A 19329-nucleotide genomic window follows, 5' to 3' on the forward strand; every position below is an offset into this window, starting at 1 on the left:
GTATGCCGCTTTTGATTTTATCTCTCTGTCTGTAAACCGGTCATTTATATTATTCTCTGTCACACTCATTAAAATCCAGACTGCATAAATTGGATGACCAGCAGGGTATGTAAAACTGTCTGCAATACACTTTTATTTTATCGTTGATGCAAATGTATATTTTATTTATTTGCTAACATATCGATTTACTGCGCGATCGGCCAGTTTGCATTCATATGCCCTCGGCTCGAACACATCCGTACTCTACGCCCGACGATGTGAGGACCGAAAGTAATGGTGACTAAAAATAAGGGTGCATAAATTATTTTTAATTTTAATTATTATTAAAGGAATCAGCTAATACTTACCTATTTTAAAATATATTAACAAAATATTATCAAATTATAATAAAACATATTTTGAAGCTGCACATAATTTTTATTACATAGAGTATTAATATTTACTTAGTACATTTTAGCATACAATCTTATTTTTAACGAAATGCTCTGACGCTAATATGTTGCCAGTTTCCCTAAAAAATGCAAATAAAATAATATTTTTTATTAATATGTATTATTACACATACTGTTATGCCAATATCCCATCCCGAGCCTCCTGGATTTTGGGTGGATAATCCTATCCTTCTTAATACAGATCCAACATTTGTTACTGCCCATACATCAGTTTTGCTTACGCTTACTTGTTTAAAGCTTTGTGTATGACTAGCTGAGTCTAAATATAAATAAAATTAGATGGTGAAATAATCTCAATCATGAATCGAAAATATTGATATTGTAACTGGTTAGTTTCGAAAACCACTGTTTAAAATTAAACAATATATTAATAATATGTATAACATATTTTTTAAATGTTGCTTGATTTAGTTTGTTATGATAAAATGAAAGACTTAATCATACAATGCACATTTAATAAAATAATACTATTCAAGTAATAATATCAATAACTTTGAAGAATGTAATAATAATAAGCTATCTTATATCTAAAAAAGGCTTCCTCTAGGAGATCAAAGACCTTGCTATTGGTGTGTAGCCTCTGGCACTTTGGCTCGACCAAGGAACATCTCGCTGTCTTGATTCTAACTGTAGTGATGTAGCCAAGGAATTGCACCAAAACGTATATCGATGTCGGATGGGACTACCCTTTCCGTCATATCAGATACCACCCTCTGTCTGTGGTCATGTCTCACGAGCAGAGGGTGTGGAGTGTCTTAGCTTAATCGTCGGGAACAGAAGGAGACAATTTCACCAAAAACCTAAATCCCACGATGGCGGGACCAGGATAAAGGGCTGCGTGGCTAGGTAGACATTACTGGTCTCAACCTTGGGACACCAAGAGGTACCCCATTGTATTTACTCCTTACTTCTACAGAGCTCCGCATGTAGAAGTAAGGAGTAAATAAAAGTGGGCCGACTATCACTAATGACTCTTGAGAATACGCTATGAGTTCAAGAAAGAAAAACACCACTGGTGGAGCTAGAAGGAAACCCCTTAGCAACACTGGGGAAATTACAAACACAACGTCCAAGACACCAACCCCAAAGGGAACTATAGGACAGGCAGCTGACACTTGTCAATGACACGAGACCAGCCTCCACAAGTGGCACACAAGCTGTCACCTCCTCTTTTAAGGGTCGTGAGCTTACTTGGGACCTGCATCATGCAAAAGGGGTTTCCGCCACAATCACAAGACTCTTTGAGAAAAATCAATATGTAATGGTACTAGTCCAGGAACCCGGGGTATCAGGCGCAAATTATATGTTTGTCTGGAAAACAATCAAAGGTATTAGGATACAGGTAGGAATAACAGGTATATACAGGTAGGAATAACTTGTGTTTCAGTACTTTAGATAGCGGTCTACAGAAAGCAACAAACAGGAAGCGGACTATAGTAATTTACAATCATGCCTTTTAGATTATGCAATGCTCCAGCCATTTTCGATGTCCCATAGAAGTGGTGTTAAGAGGATTAACTTGGAAAACGTGCTTAGTTTATCTCGGCGACGTATTTTTTTTATTTTATCTTATTTGACTACGTTTTGTAAACAAAATACAATTTTAGCAAGTCAAGTTTTACATAGAATATAAATAATACCAGTGTAACACATTAAGTAAAGTAAAGGTACGGTTCCTTCCACGTGGTCGTCGCATGCGGCAGCCGCAGCGCGGCTGTCGCTTGACTGTCCTTTGATTCGAGTGGTTTCTTAGCTTCGCGTCGCGATTCAAGCTGGCGACTTGACTTCGATCAGTATAAAGACAACTATCTTTGGTGAAAATCGTGATGGATCATCTCATAATGTACTTATTACTAGAAGAAGAGGAGGATGAAGAAATATTATTACAATTAGCCAATCTAAAAAATGGAAATGCCCCTGTAAAATATTTAAACAAAGACGGGATGAAGGATGTTACCCTACATTGATAAATCGGCATAAATTGGCACTTTCGACATGTTTACATAGTTATCTAATTTAAGAAATGCCAATTGAATATTTACTAAATAAAAAAACAAACCAAAAATTTCACACAACACAACCCAAACGCTCTCGCGGCTGTGGCTATACTGCTTCTCGAGCAGTACAGTCGCGGCGATCGTAGTCGCTCGCGGCTGACGCGCACGACAGCCGCTCTGAAGGAACCGGGCACGTTTAAAAGCATGTTAGGAGTGCGTTGCGGCTGACGCAGTGCGACAGCCGCTTGCGACGGCCGCGTGGAAGGAACCATACCTTAAAATACAAAAGACAATTCTACCAATATCACAAACTTCATAACAGAGGATTACTCTATTTATTTAAAAAAAAATATTTTGTATTCCTCGACTGAGTAAAATGCCTCAGCAATCAATAGTTCCTTTATTTTAATTTTGATTTTTTAACATCTAGATTTTTGATTGCCAGAGGCAGGGCATATGTAAATCAAAATCTAAAGATTTTTTTTTGAAATTTCTAGTCTGAACTTGGTAGGCCTAATAAGTTCTGCTGATCTTGTGCAATAGTCATGATAGCTCGAATTAATGTGGAAATTATTATGATTGGTTATAGGAAGAATTTTTGTGGAGCATCTACGTAATTTAGAAGAAGTCTTGGTCGCATACGCAATGCTTACGTATACTTGAACCCTAAGAAATGTATTTTTTTTCAGCGACAAGTTGAATTCTTGGGCCACATAGTCTCAGCAGACGGAATTTTCACCGACTAAAAGAAAATAACTGCAATCCAGGACTGACCTAGATCTCGTGATAAATATGAACCTAGAAGTTTTCCCGGTTTATGCACATATTACAGCTGTAAAAAATTTTAATGTAACTATATAACAAGCTGCCTCGGCTAGACCAGATCAAACGTAAAACAAATATAATTCATACTATGCAAAAAAAATTCTAGATCTAGAGAACGCGAAACATCAAGCTCGGAAGTTGTGGCTCTCAACTCCTTATCCAGGACATAAAACCTCTTTCGTAATGATATAATGCCACTGGCTACTTATTACTCTCTATGGAAGGATACAAGTAACTGTCCACTAACTTTCCACCTATTAAAAAATCAGATGGAACGTGGGCGAAGAGTGATGACGACAAGGCGAAAACATTTGCTAAATACTTAATAACAGGAGTATTTACTCCGAATGATGACTATGGATTATCGTATATAAGTATATCGTATCTATATAGTCAAATGCATCAGTTAGACATCCCGACTAACAAAACAAAAGTGAGTGCTAGACATAGTTAAAAACTGAATGTTTACAAGGTATCGGGTTACGATCTGATTCCGCCGAAAATCCTAAAAGAACTACCAGAAATAGGGATTAAGTTCTCACCCGAGTTTTTAACGCACGTGTCTGGAGAAAGGTTTACCCCCGCAGTGAAAGATTGTCGAGATAATTTTGACCCAGAAACCAGGGAAAGACCCATACGATGTAAAATCTCACCGCTCCACCCAGTCCCTTCTAAGGTTATGGAAATATTTTTTCTAAAAGGCATGTCTTCATAAATTGCAGCTTGTAAACTTATATCCGACCATTAAGTTGATTTTCGACAGGCCTACGGTACTGTCGAGCAGGTCCTCAAGCTGGTAGAAAAGATTTTGGCAACAAAGCATTTGAAAGCAATTCCTTTTGTTCAGAGGATTGAACAATATGTTATGCTGCTTTTTTGGATATCTCACGGGCCTACGATCGTGTTCTAAATAGAAGGTAATAAAAGATGCAACGTACAAATAAACAATGTGTATGTATTAAGATTTCGTATTAAATATTACAGAGAAAAAATTTGAGATATATACTCTACGCTATAACCCTTATAGACTAACTTCAATACTTAAATCTAACGCTTAAATCTGGGCTAGCCAGTAACCGGATAAAAACTCGTTACAACTTGAGAGCTCTAGAACTCTACGGGATTTCAACGGGACGATGTGGTTTGCCTGTATAAGCTGCAGCAGAAGAAAGGAAGGTCTCCGAAGTTAACCCCAGCATGGGAAGGTCCTTATACGATCATCAAGAGAATAATTATATTGTGTACTGGATTCAACGCAGCTCTAGAAATAAGATGAAGCTAGTTCATCTGGGCCAATTGAAGATATACCTGAGAGAAAACCCTGATCAAAATTAACAGGGGGGCAATGTCAAGGAGCGTTGAGATATCTTCTGGTAGAATAATGAAGGAACAACTGCGTTTTCTTTGTTACCTTCCGAGGTTCGAATTGCGCGCCATTTACTGGACAAAATGGGAAACCCCGGACATAGTAATAGATATTTCCAAAAGCAAAACGAATGATTGGGAAGTTTCAAAAAATATCCACCAGGATATTTAAAGCGTGGCAACAACAAACAATAAATTAAAGAAAGTATACCCGGCTGGTCTATAAAGAGATTAAAAGGTTATAAGGTAGTACTTTTTTATTACTGGGTCCCTACCAGTTTCCACATGTACCGGGTGGACAACTAAAAATGAACACCGGTTGTATCTCAAAAAATGCTTATCGTATAACTTTGGAAAAAAATATATAATTAAATCGGCCAAGAGAAATCGCTGAGCCCATCGAGAGCAGAAACCTTATTTACAAATGACCGTATATCTAATATACAAAATTCTCGTGTTACAGAGTTTTAGTTACCATACTCCTTCGAAACGGCGTGACCGATTTTAATGAAATTTTATATGTATATTCAGTAGGTCTGAGAATAGGTTGTTATCTATTGTAATACCCATAAGGGATAAAGGTAGTCCACCCCAATTTTTTTTTGGACAAAAATTTTTATATTTATTTTTTATGATGTGGCATTAAAAATACATACAACCCTAAATTTTCATCTTTCTACCATCAACCCCCATTTTTTAATAACGATATTAGTAATTCAATAATTATCAACCCCGTGAATAAAAATGACTGTTGTTCCATAACAAAATATTTATATGGCAAAACAACGTTTGCCGGGTGAGCTAGTATTTATGTAAAATATAACTTACTTAAAACAGGGAGATCTGATGAATAAATGCTTTGCCAATGAGTGCCTTCTGGAAAAGATTCAGACACTTCTTTACGAACATTCAATCTTCCCAAAGCATCTATGGCCCAAATGCCTGCTGAATTCACCGAAACTTGTTTCAGTTGAGCACCTACAGGCGGTTCTACACATACCCACCTGCAACAAATATTTTTTCAGATTTATGTTCTTCATTTCATTCATTATACTAAAGATATTTTGGCATTCTAAAATTTATCAAAATTACATGGTATTTAATAATTTAAATCGATCTACAGCATGTCCACGCATCGTCTTTACAAGTAGAAAAACTTTTTTTATTATTAACTTTATGAGAAAAAATTATTCTTCATAAAAGTTCTTACTTGTCCTATGGTTAATCCCGTTTATACTTTTTCAATGTTCCATGTCGTTTTAGAGAAAAATTAAAAATACCGGGTGCGTCTCAAAAGTGGCTCACCCCTATAACTTTTTATTTTTTTTTTTAGATAAAAAAACGATATTTGGTATGTTAGTATATGACATAAATTAGGACTGATTGACGTATTCAATTGTTTTTCGTAACCTCCTGTTTCACCGGAAATGACTACAACTTTTGATTTTTAAATGGCATCCTCGGTATATTTTTACTTTATTCTGTAGAAAATGACACTCTGAATAGAATTACATAATATCATATGTCAACTTTTGACATTTTCTCATATGGTTTATTTGAAATTGTAACATGCGGTTTATAACGATAATGTGGCTCGAAGTACCAAGTGTGTGATACCAAATTATTCGTAAAAATGCCTTTTCCAAATATGCTAATGAGCCACCCTCGTTCCATTTGAAAAAATTGAGATATGATTAAAAATACGATTTGTGCATTTTTAACCGGCCGGGACAAGACACGAAAAACATTAGACGATCAAATCTATTTTTCCAAGGCTCCTTGAATAAAAATTGGTGTTTTTCACAGAACCATGGCACTCTAGATTGAAATTTAAAATACGATTTTTTTAAATCGAAAATGTCAAAGATTGACATATGATATGTCATTCTATTCAGAGTGTCATTTTCTATCGAATAAAGTAAAAAAAATACCGAGTGTGACATTTAAAAATCAAAAGTTGTGGTCATTTCCGGTGAAACAGGAAGTGACCAAAACCAAATGTTGAATATGAACCAAACAACTGAATACGTCAATCAATTCCAATTTACGTCATATACTAACATACCAAATCACGTTTTTTTATCTGAAAAAATAAAAAAGTTTAGGGGTGAGTCACTTTTGAGACGCACCCGGTATATTATAATATATTTTTTTCATCAATTCCTAACCTATTAATATTGCTTCAAGCTAAATTTGCTATATTATTAATTATACTATCTTTTGCTATATTTTTAATTATACTACCCTTTTCCTAAAGCTTCATTCAGAGCCTCAAAATTAGTGGTTTCAATTAGCGTAGAAGTTTGTTAGTGCATTCAGAACGTTAAAATTAGTGGTAGTAATTTTCAATGACTAGAAAAAGTTAACGAACCTTTAACTTTTTTTCACTAATTATACTTGGCCTTTGATTATTATTATCCATCAGGCGCTAAGGGATTTAGTTTTTTATCCAGTTGGCGTAAATTTCAATGGAGAAGGGACAGTTCCAGAGAAGAATAGGTTTCTGCGCGGAGAGTCTTAGTACCATATTGCACCTCTACGAACCTTCCCAAGACCGAAAAAAAAGGAAAGTTTAAACGCAAATATTAACAACAAAAAACCTAAAATAGATGTAAATTCTTCTATACACCAGATAAAAAAATACAAATTCCTCTAATAGACCTTTTAAAGCCACAGACCCTAGATCATATGTAGTTTGAATAGCCATCTACTGAGATTTCGGATAATTTTGTGCATAGATTTAATCATGTTCAACTTGCCAAGGAAATTTTCTTGGTTCTAAAGGAAAAAACAGAATACCTATTACATTTCAAGATTTCGAGCTAGCTAATGAATCTATAAAGGATAAGCAACAAAGATAATAAAGATTTTATTCTTAACAATTTAACATCATGTAAAGGCATTGTAAGAGGTATATTAATACAATATATTCTGAAGAAGAATTGAGACTTAACAGCCAATCCCATATACAAATCCTAAATGCTACCAGATTTTTACACAAAGTCTATATCAGAATGAATAATTCTACTAAATATGAACCAACCAATACAGTCTCATACACATTTGTGGTGTTTATCTTCCAACTATACTTCTTATTTATTATTTAAATCGAGAAGTTTTGCCTTAGGAGTCACCGGCGCGGCGACTTAATGCTTTAATTGAACGAACGTACGTCTTATGAGGATGAGCAATCCTATTAGTTTACCGTTCTTGTGTGAAACCCCTTTAAGTTTATTGTACAATGGTTTAAGTTGAATTAGTGTATTAAACTTTTAGAAGGTAAAATATACACACGCGAATTGCGAAATGCGAATATCGCAAAATAAAACCATCTTTTATTTACATAGTTCATATTATAGCGAAATTCGCAATGAATTCATATTTTTGGCGTAGAAGACTGCGTCTGCTTTTTTAATTATACTATAAAACTTTAAGAATGTTTAAATTTTTAAGTCTCGACCATTTTGCAATAACTGCAGAACAAAATCCAAATAGTATATAATAAAGTAAGGTTATGTTCTCATATTTGACAAAATATCAAATAAATTATGGAAACTTTTGAGGCACAAAACGGATACAAAATCTTTGTAAATATGAGCCACATTTGTTTCTTCAAAGTTTCGAAAAATTTGTGACACTAAGATCTTTATTGTTATAGCTTATGTAGCGAAACCATATTTTGATAAAATGTTTCGAAACAAAAAGCGATTTATGTTACGAAACATATGTATCAAAAATGTGTCAAATGTGTCAAATTAATTTCAGAACTTTGTGTCTTGACACAAATACCATCAGTTTCGAAAATGTTTCGCAATGTTTCTCAGCAGAGATTTTTTTTTCTATTTTGTGTCTAAAAATGCTACTTGGGTAGGCAATTTTTTCAATTTTGTAATTTGTTTAGTATTTAATAAATATATTTTCTTTTGAGGCAGTGTGTTTAATTTATGTAATATATTTGATATTTTGAAGATACTATCACAGATTATACAGATTATAATCTTTGTTTTTTCTTTGTTGTTTTTCGTGGTTCCAATTTTCGGAATCGGGCACTAGTTAGGTGACTAGTTTGCGCACATAGCACGCCCACTTATGGCCTCTAAAATTGTGCACAGCGCCTGACCGGCACAGTTATTAGAGAGATATCGGAAAACCGAATAGCGTCATCCAGTATTTACGCGTACCTTATGGTTACGATATGCGCGAGTCAATTTTTAACGCAACACCCGCTAATAACGTTTTACCGCCTGACGTAATTTGCGGATCAATTACACCAAGCGCTCTTTCTAAATAACCTCTGATAACGTTTAAAAATTGCTTAAATGGGCATGTGTTGCGGGTATTTGACAACCGGAGCCGGCCGGCGAGATCTTTTATTTTAAGTTATGTTTGAATTGTTTTGAATTATTGCTTTAGTTTTATTAGGTAATTTGATATTTAAGTAGCTGGAATTAGTTTTAATTAAATAAATATGGCCCAAAATATGTAGATTCCACCTCTTCCAATACTAAAGAACCTATAAAGAGTCTTAGGTTTACAGCAGATGACGACTTAGTCCTTCTAAGAGAATTTGTTGCCTGTTGCCCTAAACCCACTGGCAGACGTTGAACAATAAAGCACTGGAAATAAGCACTTTAGCCCTTTAGTTTTAAAATACCTATTAAACAAAACAATTTCAAAGTTTCAAATTCAAGGTTAGGTTAAGTTTAAATAGCGGACGCGACGCGATCAGAATTCTTTCCGATCCGATAACTATAAATGAAGAGAGTTAATACCACCTCACGTAAAGGAAATAACACCTGGCCTTGTTAACGTCCATGTACGCTATTCGGTTTAGCGATATCTCTCTATTACGCTGTTTATTGTTATTTTAGGCGAGTTTACTTTTGCGCACAGGAAATTTGACTCGTTTGCACATCGTCATAAAAAACAATTTTCGTACCACGAATTAGGGACAAGATTTTTATCTGTATACTTATAGGATACCTAATCTGTTATACTATTATGTTTACAGTTTATACTATTCATTATACTGTTCATATCGCGAACCAAGAATTCGACAATATATTAACACATATGGTTTACGATATGGGCCACCAAAACTATTATAAGTAGTTCAAAATATACTAGATATTATAAGGCCTATAAGACATACTATTAAAATATAATCCAAACATTACCTTTCTCCCTCCAATTTATCCTCTTTAATTCCAACTCTAAGATAAGCACATCCTTTTTTTCCCACAGCCCATACTTGATTAAAAGGTCCACAACTAATACTGCTAAATGGTTGGTCCGTTGTGATGTGTTGCCAGCTGTGACCCTTAAAATAAATATTACTAATATTAAAACTATAAATTTAACAAATTAATATTCTGTACCGTTGGGTTAGACCTAGAGGTACCCACTCTAAACATCACCTGGCCACTTGACGCTAAAGCCCAAACGGATACTTCTGAATTTGAATTGTCATTTACAGGTTCCAAAGACACATCTAACAATTTTGTATGCCCGAGTTCCTGCCAAGGTCCTACTGAAGCAATCACACATCGTCTGTACCATCTAAAAAATTATAATCAATTTTCAATCAAGGTTGTAATGTTGCGTCAATAAGACAGTAAAAATATGTTATATCCGCCAATCATCATACTTTCTTTATACAGCTTGTATACTTAAAAAATAAATTTAAATTGTGAGTACCTTAACAAAGTTTAGTTTAAATAAGTATAAATTTGACTAATTTCTTATTTCGAATTATATATACTTAGTACTTTACTATAGCCTTACAGAATATTTTCTTTTAATATATTTTGCATTAAATTATATTCTTGAGGTACTGAATATTACTAAAAATAGTTTTTATCATACTAACTATAAGCAATAAATATTATTTTACGGTAGAATCTACAAGGTAGGTAGGTTATTTATTTTATCTATTGCTATTAGCACCTAAATAACGAGGAAAATAAAATTAAGCAAATTTGAGACAGGTTTGACAGAAAATAAAACTACTTCAAAAAAAGAAGGAAGAGTGATCGCCAATTGTTTGAAAGGGATGGGCCACACGGAGTCGGTGGGCTGACCGGTGGTTAATCGCACTACCGCACTACCAGTATCGTCGACGGGCTATGAGTGGAATCAGATACTCCATTCGTCCCAGAATGACATGATCGCAATCTTGCAGGATCTGCGGCAGGATATGCAACGCTCAAACTTTTTTTAATATAGCATGTTAAAAAACTTTTAAAAATTATTTTATTTGTAATTATCTTAAATGCCATAATTTTTTTGATTTCCTGTAGGTAGCACTGAATATCAATGACTACGTGTATATCGGCTTGTAATCCGATTCAGTCGATTGGCTTAAAACACTTTTTGTTTTCTGTCTACCGCCATTTTTCTAATAAGTCTTAAGGTTTGTTCTCTCAGTTTCTCAATCAAACATATACAAGGTGTCCCAGAAATAAGCGCAAGTATTTTAACTGGTAGTATAGTTCAACCCTAGACACACGCCTATGAGGTTTTCTTCGCGAAAAAAAATTTGAAAATTCGAAATTTTTTGAAAAAAATTTTTGGAATTTTTTTTTAGTTTTTAGTTAAAAAACATAATTTCTTGATAATATTGCAACATAGATATTAGAATAAATTTACAAGAAAGAAAAACCAGAAAAGGTCCATTAGCTATCAAAATTTTAGCAATTATTTTTTTAAATTTTCAAAGTAAAATAACTCCGTTATTTTGGACTTATTTGAAAAACGGTAAAGAGAAAATATGTTTCTTTTATCGAGATCTACGACCCCTTAAAATACTTGCACTTATTTCTGGGAAACCCTGTATAAACTCACTTTGAAATGCTTTGAAATCACAATCATAGCTAAAGAGAAGTTTTAATTGACATCTAGAGATTGACCTCTACAAAATTATGATCGATTGTCACTCCCCAGCCGTGTCTGACGCCGTTCTTTTTCGATCTTTCGAAATTTACGCGCACGTTTATGTCTTGAATACAGGCATAAGTCGGTACAGGCATCTTTCTCACTTCATAACTGTGATGACGTTTTCCCTGTGTACCTTAATATTATAATGTCACGTTAAGGTGCGCCTAGACACAGCGTATTTTAATTAGGGTAAAGAACTTATGAGTTGGTTGTAATTTTTTTCTCGAGAACCAGTTTTAGATAGGAATCTTATATACAAGAAAAAAAAGTTAAATTTTTAGTTGTCTTATCTAAAAAAAGATAGTCAGTGGCGTACATATTTTTAATTACTTTGATAAGGTGCTCCCTGGGACGGCACTAAAGTTAATAATTTTAATTTAGTTAGAGTCCTCAATTAGGACATTATTAGTAGAAATAATACTAACAAATTTCAAGAAAGTCGGTTACAAAGTATTTAGAATATTTTTTTTTTAAATTTTAACATCCTGTATCTTTAAAACTTCGCATTACCCTGACCCCTGTATAATTTAAAATAATTACAAACCCCTGTATAATTTAAAATATTTAGAATAATTTAAAAAATTATTTTTTTTTTAATTTTATCATTCCTTATCTTTAAAACTAAGCATTACTGAACGCCTGACCCCGGTATAAATGAGTCTTTTTCCGTATTTTTTTAATAGGGAATCACCTGAAATCTGGCCGTGCATTTTTCGAACACCCTGTATAAATAAAATGGTTTACTGTAATTTAGCCGCTAAACGAAAAATAAAGGAGTTTTTTTAATCCAATCCAAACAACCTTTTGCTCAGGAATCTGTAGATCTTGCTGTAATGTATGGCTATAAGCTTTGATTTTTTCAAACTATACCACAACATAGATCTTGGATTGAAAATAAAAATAAAAAATATGTTATTTTTTTTTGGTCTTAACTCATTAGTGGGTAGTAAAAGTTAATGTGAAGTCTGATTTTTAAAAATAAAGACAAGCCGTTTCTTCTTATACTTTTTGTTTCTGTTTATGCTTCTGCCGGCGCGCGGCGGGAGATATACCCCTTGGAACATTAAGCATTTTTCGTTGCTTAGGAAAATTTGTTTTACGAGTAAAGGCAATCTAATTTCTGTTCTATACAATAGTGTTTTTGCGAAAATATACTTTTTAGATTTCTCTCTCAGTTGAGAAATACCCAGGCCTCTTTCAAGAAATAAACACGCTACAAAGGCAGGCAGTATTCCAATTTTTCTTGTCTTGTAATATTAAGCTATATTGTTAGTGTGCATTTTAGGATATTATTTAATAATAAAATACGACTTCTTACCTTCTCCTTCGCACCAAATCTGTAAACTGTTTGTTGGAATGATAACTAGCTGGAAAATCAACAGCATACTGCCACCCCTCCTTATCTACACCACCTGGTACATGAAAATCGACCATCCAATCTGATATCCATTGCCAATGAACTGTCGGCAATTTTACTTGTTCTTTTATACGCTTTTGGCGTCCAGATGCATCACTCCACATATGCCTATCTGTGGGCAAACAAGATGAAGTGTAACCTGTTACAGGATTCCACCTTTGATTTTCATAAACTCTATAGTCTTGACAATCGGTCATTGGATACACGTTATGGCTATCCAATGTTCCATAGAAAGAACCACCCCATCCTTCAGTATATACCCAAGCAGTGTGATCGTAACCTATCCCCCATATAACACCGGCATTACATGATTCTACCCGACGTAAGTGGCCTCCAAGTTGCCTCCAATAAACCTCTAATGGATCAACTATAAGAACTGGACTTCTTATAATTAATTTAAATGGCTGCATTTTGCCCCACAAATGAAGAAAACAGGCCGAATGAGGTGGCAGTCGATGTCTAAAATACAGAATATTAGCGATAACTAAAAAGCATTATAGTACATAAAAATAACCTAAAAGTTGTATATTTTTCAGTGTTAACAAAAATAATAAATGCATCTTCAGTGCTTTCTATTCTTATATTAAATTCTTGACTCCTACTGAAAGGCATTTTTCCATCACGTTCTTCTTTACCCCATTTCCCATCTACCATTGAATTTCTTACCACACAATTTTCAGAAAACCTAGGATTTATGTGCAGGCACATATTTTCTAATTCCGTAAAAGCTTTATGATTTTTTTTATAAGTATATGGAGCTTCAAGATTAATACCTAGGCGTTCTGCCTCATCGCCTATACACCTATAATTATTAAAAACTAATAGATACTAAATAAATAAAAATATATTCATAAAAAGAGCATAAAAATGTTAATAATAAAACAAGCATTTAATTATTTTTACCCTGTTAAAGTTAAAACTGTCCCAGGAATACATCCGACATGTAAAGCAACCTTTATAGGACATTCTTTTCCTCTTAAGTCAAATTTCTGAATGTAGAAATCATCCTCTCTAAGTTGGTTTCTTTCAAGTTGTGTTGGGTCCCATACAAAAATGTCGCCCAAGTTTGTCACCGCCCAAATACTTTCATCGCTAGGCCTCCCTGTACAAAAATTAAAAAATATTTAATATAAAATAATTTACTAAAAAATAAATATACCTTGAGCGTCACGAAGCTTTCCACACGTAATTGCAAAGTGTGATTGCCACTCTTCTAATATAACATCACTAACAAATTGTAGGACTACGACAGCGGGATTATTTCTAGGTGTAAAAAGAGATAATCTGGAATTTCCAGGATCACTAGTGAGTTGAACACAAGTTATATCACTAAGCGGGAACGAATGCTAAAATATAATACAAAAGAAATTTATATTTAGGAATCCTTAACATACGAAGAAATATAATTCATTCAATAAATATAAGATCATCGATTCGTTTTACTCAACCAGCACAGTAGTGTTTCAAATCAGAATAGGGGGGAATAGGGTATTTGGGGGGGGCCCAAATAAAAAGTAATGTAGAATATACTTTTTAGGGCGCCATTTTTAACTCAAAAGCCTAATATTCAATCCAATTTAAAGATTTTAGGGGAGACCTGGACCCCCATCTGTGTCCGCAACTGGCTTGCCAATAGCAACTTTGTTTTTATTTAACATTCTATTTATGATATTGGTCACCTAACCGAAGCCGTGAAAATGTCTGAAAGATAGCAATTTCTCGGCAATTGAGATATTTATCTTAGCGGATCAATATTAGTGACTTCATTCTCCTCTTCGGGTAACGCGGTATCTTTCATTTTTTTCTTAGACATTACATTATATTTTGAACAATAATTAATATCACTTTTTATACTAAAGTGTAGAAGCTCCTTAAAATAGCCACGAGCCACACTGAGGATCCTAAATTCGGTTTGTCTTACAATTAACTTATGTCTTTCTTACTAAGCTTTCTTACAGTGCCATACTCTATACAGAACATCGAATACCTCTCGCATGTACTTGTGATATGTGTCATCAGTGTTTCACAAGTACAAGCATAGTACAAGCATGATACAAAGAAAACAAGGTATGGTATTGCGCAGGTTGGTCACTACGTCACAGGTGATAAACGGCACTATTGGTCGGCAAGCTCCGCGCGCCAATTTCGAATTGTCAAACAGATGACACATAATAAATGTGTCATAACTTTTCAAATGTCAAGCTCGATTATTTGACAAAACTTTTGGGGTTGTGTCCTAATTTTTTAAGTCTTTTTTTTATTAGTGGCAATTGAACAATATGGATATTTTTTTGTACGGCATATGATGTCACAGGTGATATGCGCAAACTGAACAAAATTAGAGCCGCTATCGATCATACCTTGTTTTCTTTGTACCATGAAGTACAAGGAACCTACAGTTTATCGCCGAATCCGAACGGCACTATTATAGGAGAAGCTGTACAAGGGTTTGGGTCCCAAAACAAAACAGCAATCAGCTGATCTGTATTGGCGGTTCGAACGCGTTTTGTTGTATTTATGTAAATTATTATGTGAAAAATATTAAATAATATTTTGCAAGTGATACTTTTGTTATACAGCATGCAGTCAAGAAGCCATGGATATTTAAATGTGTTGTTAAGAATTGCAGTGAAGTATAGTGTTGTTACGTGTAGTGTTAAGTGCGGTTTTAATAGTGGTAAAATGGAAAAAAAGAAAGCTTTGCAATTATATCGATCTGCTATCGGGATTTACTTTTTTAATATTCGGTAAGTTATTTTTTATATCGATCTGCTATCGGGATTTTTCTCTTAATTTTTTAATTTATTTTGTGAAATGTGTGAAGTAAGGCTACTGGCGATCGCCCACTTAAAACAAATAACGCACTTTTTCAAAACTTTTTGGGTGGTGTGAAATATTGCAAGTAGTGTTAAGTCTTTCTAGTCGATGTGGCAACAGTGGGTGGAAAATATGCAGAGATGCGGATTATTTCCGATTTCGGCCGGTAGTTCTCAAAATGTTGCATTTTTTTTAATTTTCAAAGTTAAATAACTCGGTTATTTTCAATTTATTTTAAAAATGGTAAAGAAAAATGATGTTTCTTTTGACCAGATCTACCTCCCCTTAAAATATCTGCACTTATTTCTGGGATACCCTGTATACAGTATATCCCCGGATTGTTTTTACAAGAGGAAAAACTTTTATTATTGCCATTTTGAGAAAAATGCATTCTTTTGAAAAAAATAGCACAAAAATGTTTGCTTGGTCTAAAATGGTTAATCCCGTTTATAATTCTCAATTTATCCCAAATATTCAAGTCAAATTTCAAGTCACATTTTCCGATAACTAGGTATTATCACATTTTCCATAACATTGAAATAAATAAATGTTGTGCTTCTTTAACTTAAAATTGTAAACAGCAAAAAATATGACGTTAAAAAAATTCTATCGATAACAATTTATCCAAGAACGAAAACGAAATTATGTTACCATAAGCGCGTTTTGATTTTTAGGACTTTTTTTAGAATTTTTTTTAAAGAACTCTGGAACTTTTAGAAACTGTTTTTAATTTTCTCTAAACGGTATGAAAATTTGGAAAAGATTTTTTTTTAAATTACTGTAATTAATTATTGTAATTTCTTCGCTAATAATTTAAAGGGCAATAATTTTAATCGCAATTTATTCACGGTATAAAAAAATGGCAAAAATTAACATAAAACCCCATTAAAAATCGAAATACACTAATATACGTAATGCCGGTTATCTAATCGATAAATATTTTTATAACCATACCATTGTTGTGGCTCCATCTGAATTTAAAATTGTTAATGTCCCTGTTATTTGTAACCATTCCAACTGCAATATACAATCGACAAAATTTTGGGAGTTCAAATTAACTCTTGCTTCTCCTACATGAATCCAGGATGTAGTTTCAATTGCACTTTCATATAAAGAGTAAATATCCTAAAAAATAGTCGTTGTGACATACAGTAGACTATCGATTATCCAACTCTCTATTTTCCGATCGCTGGATTATCCGTGCGTATCAGAGTTGAGTTACACCGGCGTTCAAATCTGTATTAACCGAGTGACGCCATATTATTCGAGGCCTAATATGTCGGGTAATTATGGGGAATTACGAAGAATCACAGAATTGGCGAAGCAACACAAACTGACTTTAGTTGTTCTTTTGTTTGTCAAAATTATTAAAAAAAATATTTGAACGTAGGTACTAGCATTTATTATTAAGTAATACATATTAAAAATATATAAGAAACAACATTTTAAAAATCCGATTTTGACTATCAGGATCAGATTAGCTTGGATAATCCAGAGTCTACTGTACTTATACTCAAAGCAAGCAACTACCTGGTCCGGCAATCGTGTCTTTAAATCGTTCAAAATATTAGTTCTCCACGATTGGCCAAATTCTTCTTGTATAGCACTATCATTAGACTCTGAAAACCAGTTTGGAAATTGAGATATATCCATTAAACAAGTTCCCGCCTCCACCTAAAAATCTATAACAATAATTTTATTACATACCTATCGTTAAGAAACATACCCAAGACCACGGCGTATCGTACTCAGCCCATTCCAATTCTTCGTCCTCTGCAAAAATACAAGAATCTCTGCTATTTTCGTTCCATATGCTTTCGTCAGCATCTGGGTGAACTTCAGTACCTACGATAGAGCCAACAGAATGTACCGGACTCCAAGCTTTAGGATTTCTAAGACGAGTTTCAAATTTATAATCGCCAGTAGGAAGAGAAGTGGGAGCCAAAGGTGCAGAATGGGATTGTTCTTCAAATTCAGAAAAATTAGGCTGCTCGATCATGCTACTTGGTCGACTCTAAGAAATAAAACAATATACTATATTACCTATATACAGGATGGTCCAAATGTATTCGGGAAACTTCGGCAGCATATTCTGCAGATAAAAGTAAGCGAAAAAGTTCGTATGAATTTACGTCCTAAACTGCTTCGTTTCGGAGATACAGAGTACAGAGTGTTGAAGTTTTATTTCTATTTCGATCTTTTCCAGATAATTTCTGAACTACCGACGATATTTGGATAAAAATTGGTGTGTGTGTTTTTTGACAAGAGAAATTTGATTTCGATGTCAATATGACTTCTACTTGCTGTATTTTAACTGTTTTGAAGTCTAATAACATTTCGTCCGTACCTGTATTAAACTACTGGGTGAAAAGAAAAAAATACATGTCCGCCGTTTTTTACGTAAAAAGGTCTCTTGGTAGAAATCAATACGAATCATGGTTTTCAAGACATTTGTAATCGAAATAATCAATACATGTCATAATTGACAAAAATTAAACATGTTGACTAGATAGTTATTAGACTAAATTAATGAATTTGGAAATGTTTTTGCGCCAAGGGCTCAACAGAAACATTTTTATCATCATTTTTCTAGAAAAGTTTATGATTAATTTAATAAAATAAAATATACAATTTTGTTATAAGTGAAAATGTCAAAATTTGACATATGATATGTCATTACAGGGTGTCATTGAAATGGTGTAAAAAAAATCGGGAGTGATAGTACTCCTAAAAAAAATAAAAAAAGTTCATATAAGTACAGGGCGGAAAATGCATATTAAGGCAGTTAGGGGCACTGAAAGGGTGAATTTAAAAAACGGTTGTTTTGAAATTGTAGGCTTAAAAAACGAGATAGAATTTCGAAAAAAAATCCTCTGCCATAAATTTTGACCCTAAATCAAATGGTGATACTAAAAAATTATTTGGAAAAGCGGAAAGGGTAGTTTTTGCAAGGGTAGTGGGTTGTTTCGTGAATAACTTTTTTGAGGTTATTTTTTTTGCAACGTGGGTTTATTTTTTGAAAACTATATACTTTTTCCTACAAAAAAGGTACTCTTGTTGCACATCGCCCAGAGCAATGGTTTTCGAGAAAATCGAAGGCAAAGTGTTTGCTCTGATGGGTTGCTAACTGGTTAATCAACATAAACTTATGAAGGTTATGGCGGTTCAAAAGTAACCAAGTAGTTATTAAATAATTAATTGGAAAATCAAAATTTCATGATTTTTAAAACATCTTATTGCTTTAAAAACGAAATAAACCTTTTTGGTTTTAAAAAAATTTGGTTTACTCAGTGCCGATTAATACTGAAGAACAACTACGGCAACGCATTATTGACTGTTCCAATTAAATTCGGACAAGAATATTCCACAGGGTACACAGATCGTGGAGAAGAAGATCAAATGTCTACATTGAAATGAATGGTGGTCACTTTGAACATTTACTATTAATGAATTAAGGAATTCATTATTTTAATAAGGAATTTTGGTAATTGGTTTATTTCGTTTTTAAAGCAATAAGATG

The 19329-nt window shown here is 33.7% G+C and overlaps 1 protein-coding gene across 3 annotated transcripts in view; it reads right to left on the reverse strand.

Annotated features, from left to right (window-relative positions):
• Positions 1-396: 396 nt before the first annotated feature.
• The window catches only part of LOC115878658 (tectonin beta-propeller repeat-containing protein), a 30896-nt gene continuing 11963 nt past the window's right edge, over positions 397-19329 (reverse strand). For 2 of the 3 annotated variants that reach the window (XM_030895204.1, XM_030895205.1), the window contains 12 exons: positions 17536-17823; positions 17340-17483; positions 16764-16934; positions 14152-14338; positions 13896-14094; positions 13507-13794; positions 12894-13451; positions 10018-10198; positions 9817-9959; positions 5468-5643; positions 566-711; positions 397-511 (listed from right to left, as the gene is read on the reverse strand). In XM_030895204.1, the coding sequence (XP_030751064.1) occupies positions 473-511; positions 566-711; positions 5468-5643; positions 9817-9959; positions 10018-10198; positions 12894-13451; positions 13507-13794; positions 13896-14094; positions 14152-14338; positions 16764-16934; positions 17340-17483; positions 17536-17823 (2520 nt within the window). In that variant the 3' untranslated portion in view covers positions 397-472. Of the gene's footprint in view, positions 512-565; positions 712-5467; positions 5644-7010; positions 7184-9816; positions 9960-10017; positions 10199-12893; positions 13452-13506; positions 13795-13895; positions 14095-14151; positions 14339-16763; positions 16935-17339; positions 17484-17535; positions 17824-19329 lie in introns of those variants that run through there. The other variant, XR_004049580.1, reaches the window with a different exon arrangement.

Source organism: Sitophilus oryzae, unplaced genomic scaffold (assembly GCF_002938485.1).
Source record: "Sitophilus oryzae breed Bouriz unplaced genomic scaffold, Soryzae_2.0 scaffold_1521_pilon_pilon, whole genome shotgun sequence".
NCBI lineage: Eukaryota > Metazoa > Arthropoda > Insecta > Coleoptera > Curculionidae > Sitophilus > Sitophilus oryzae.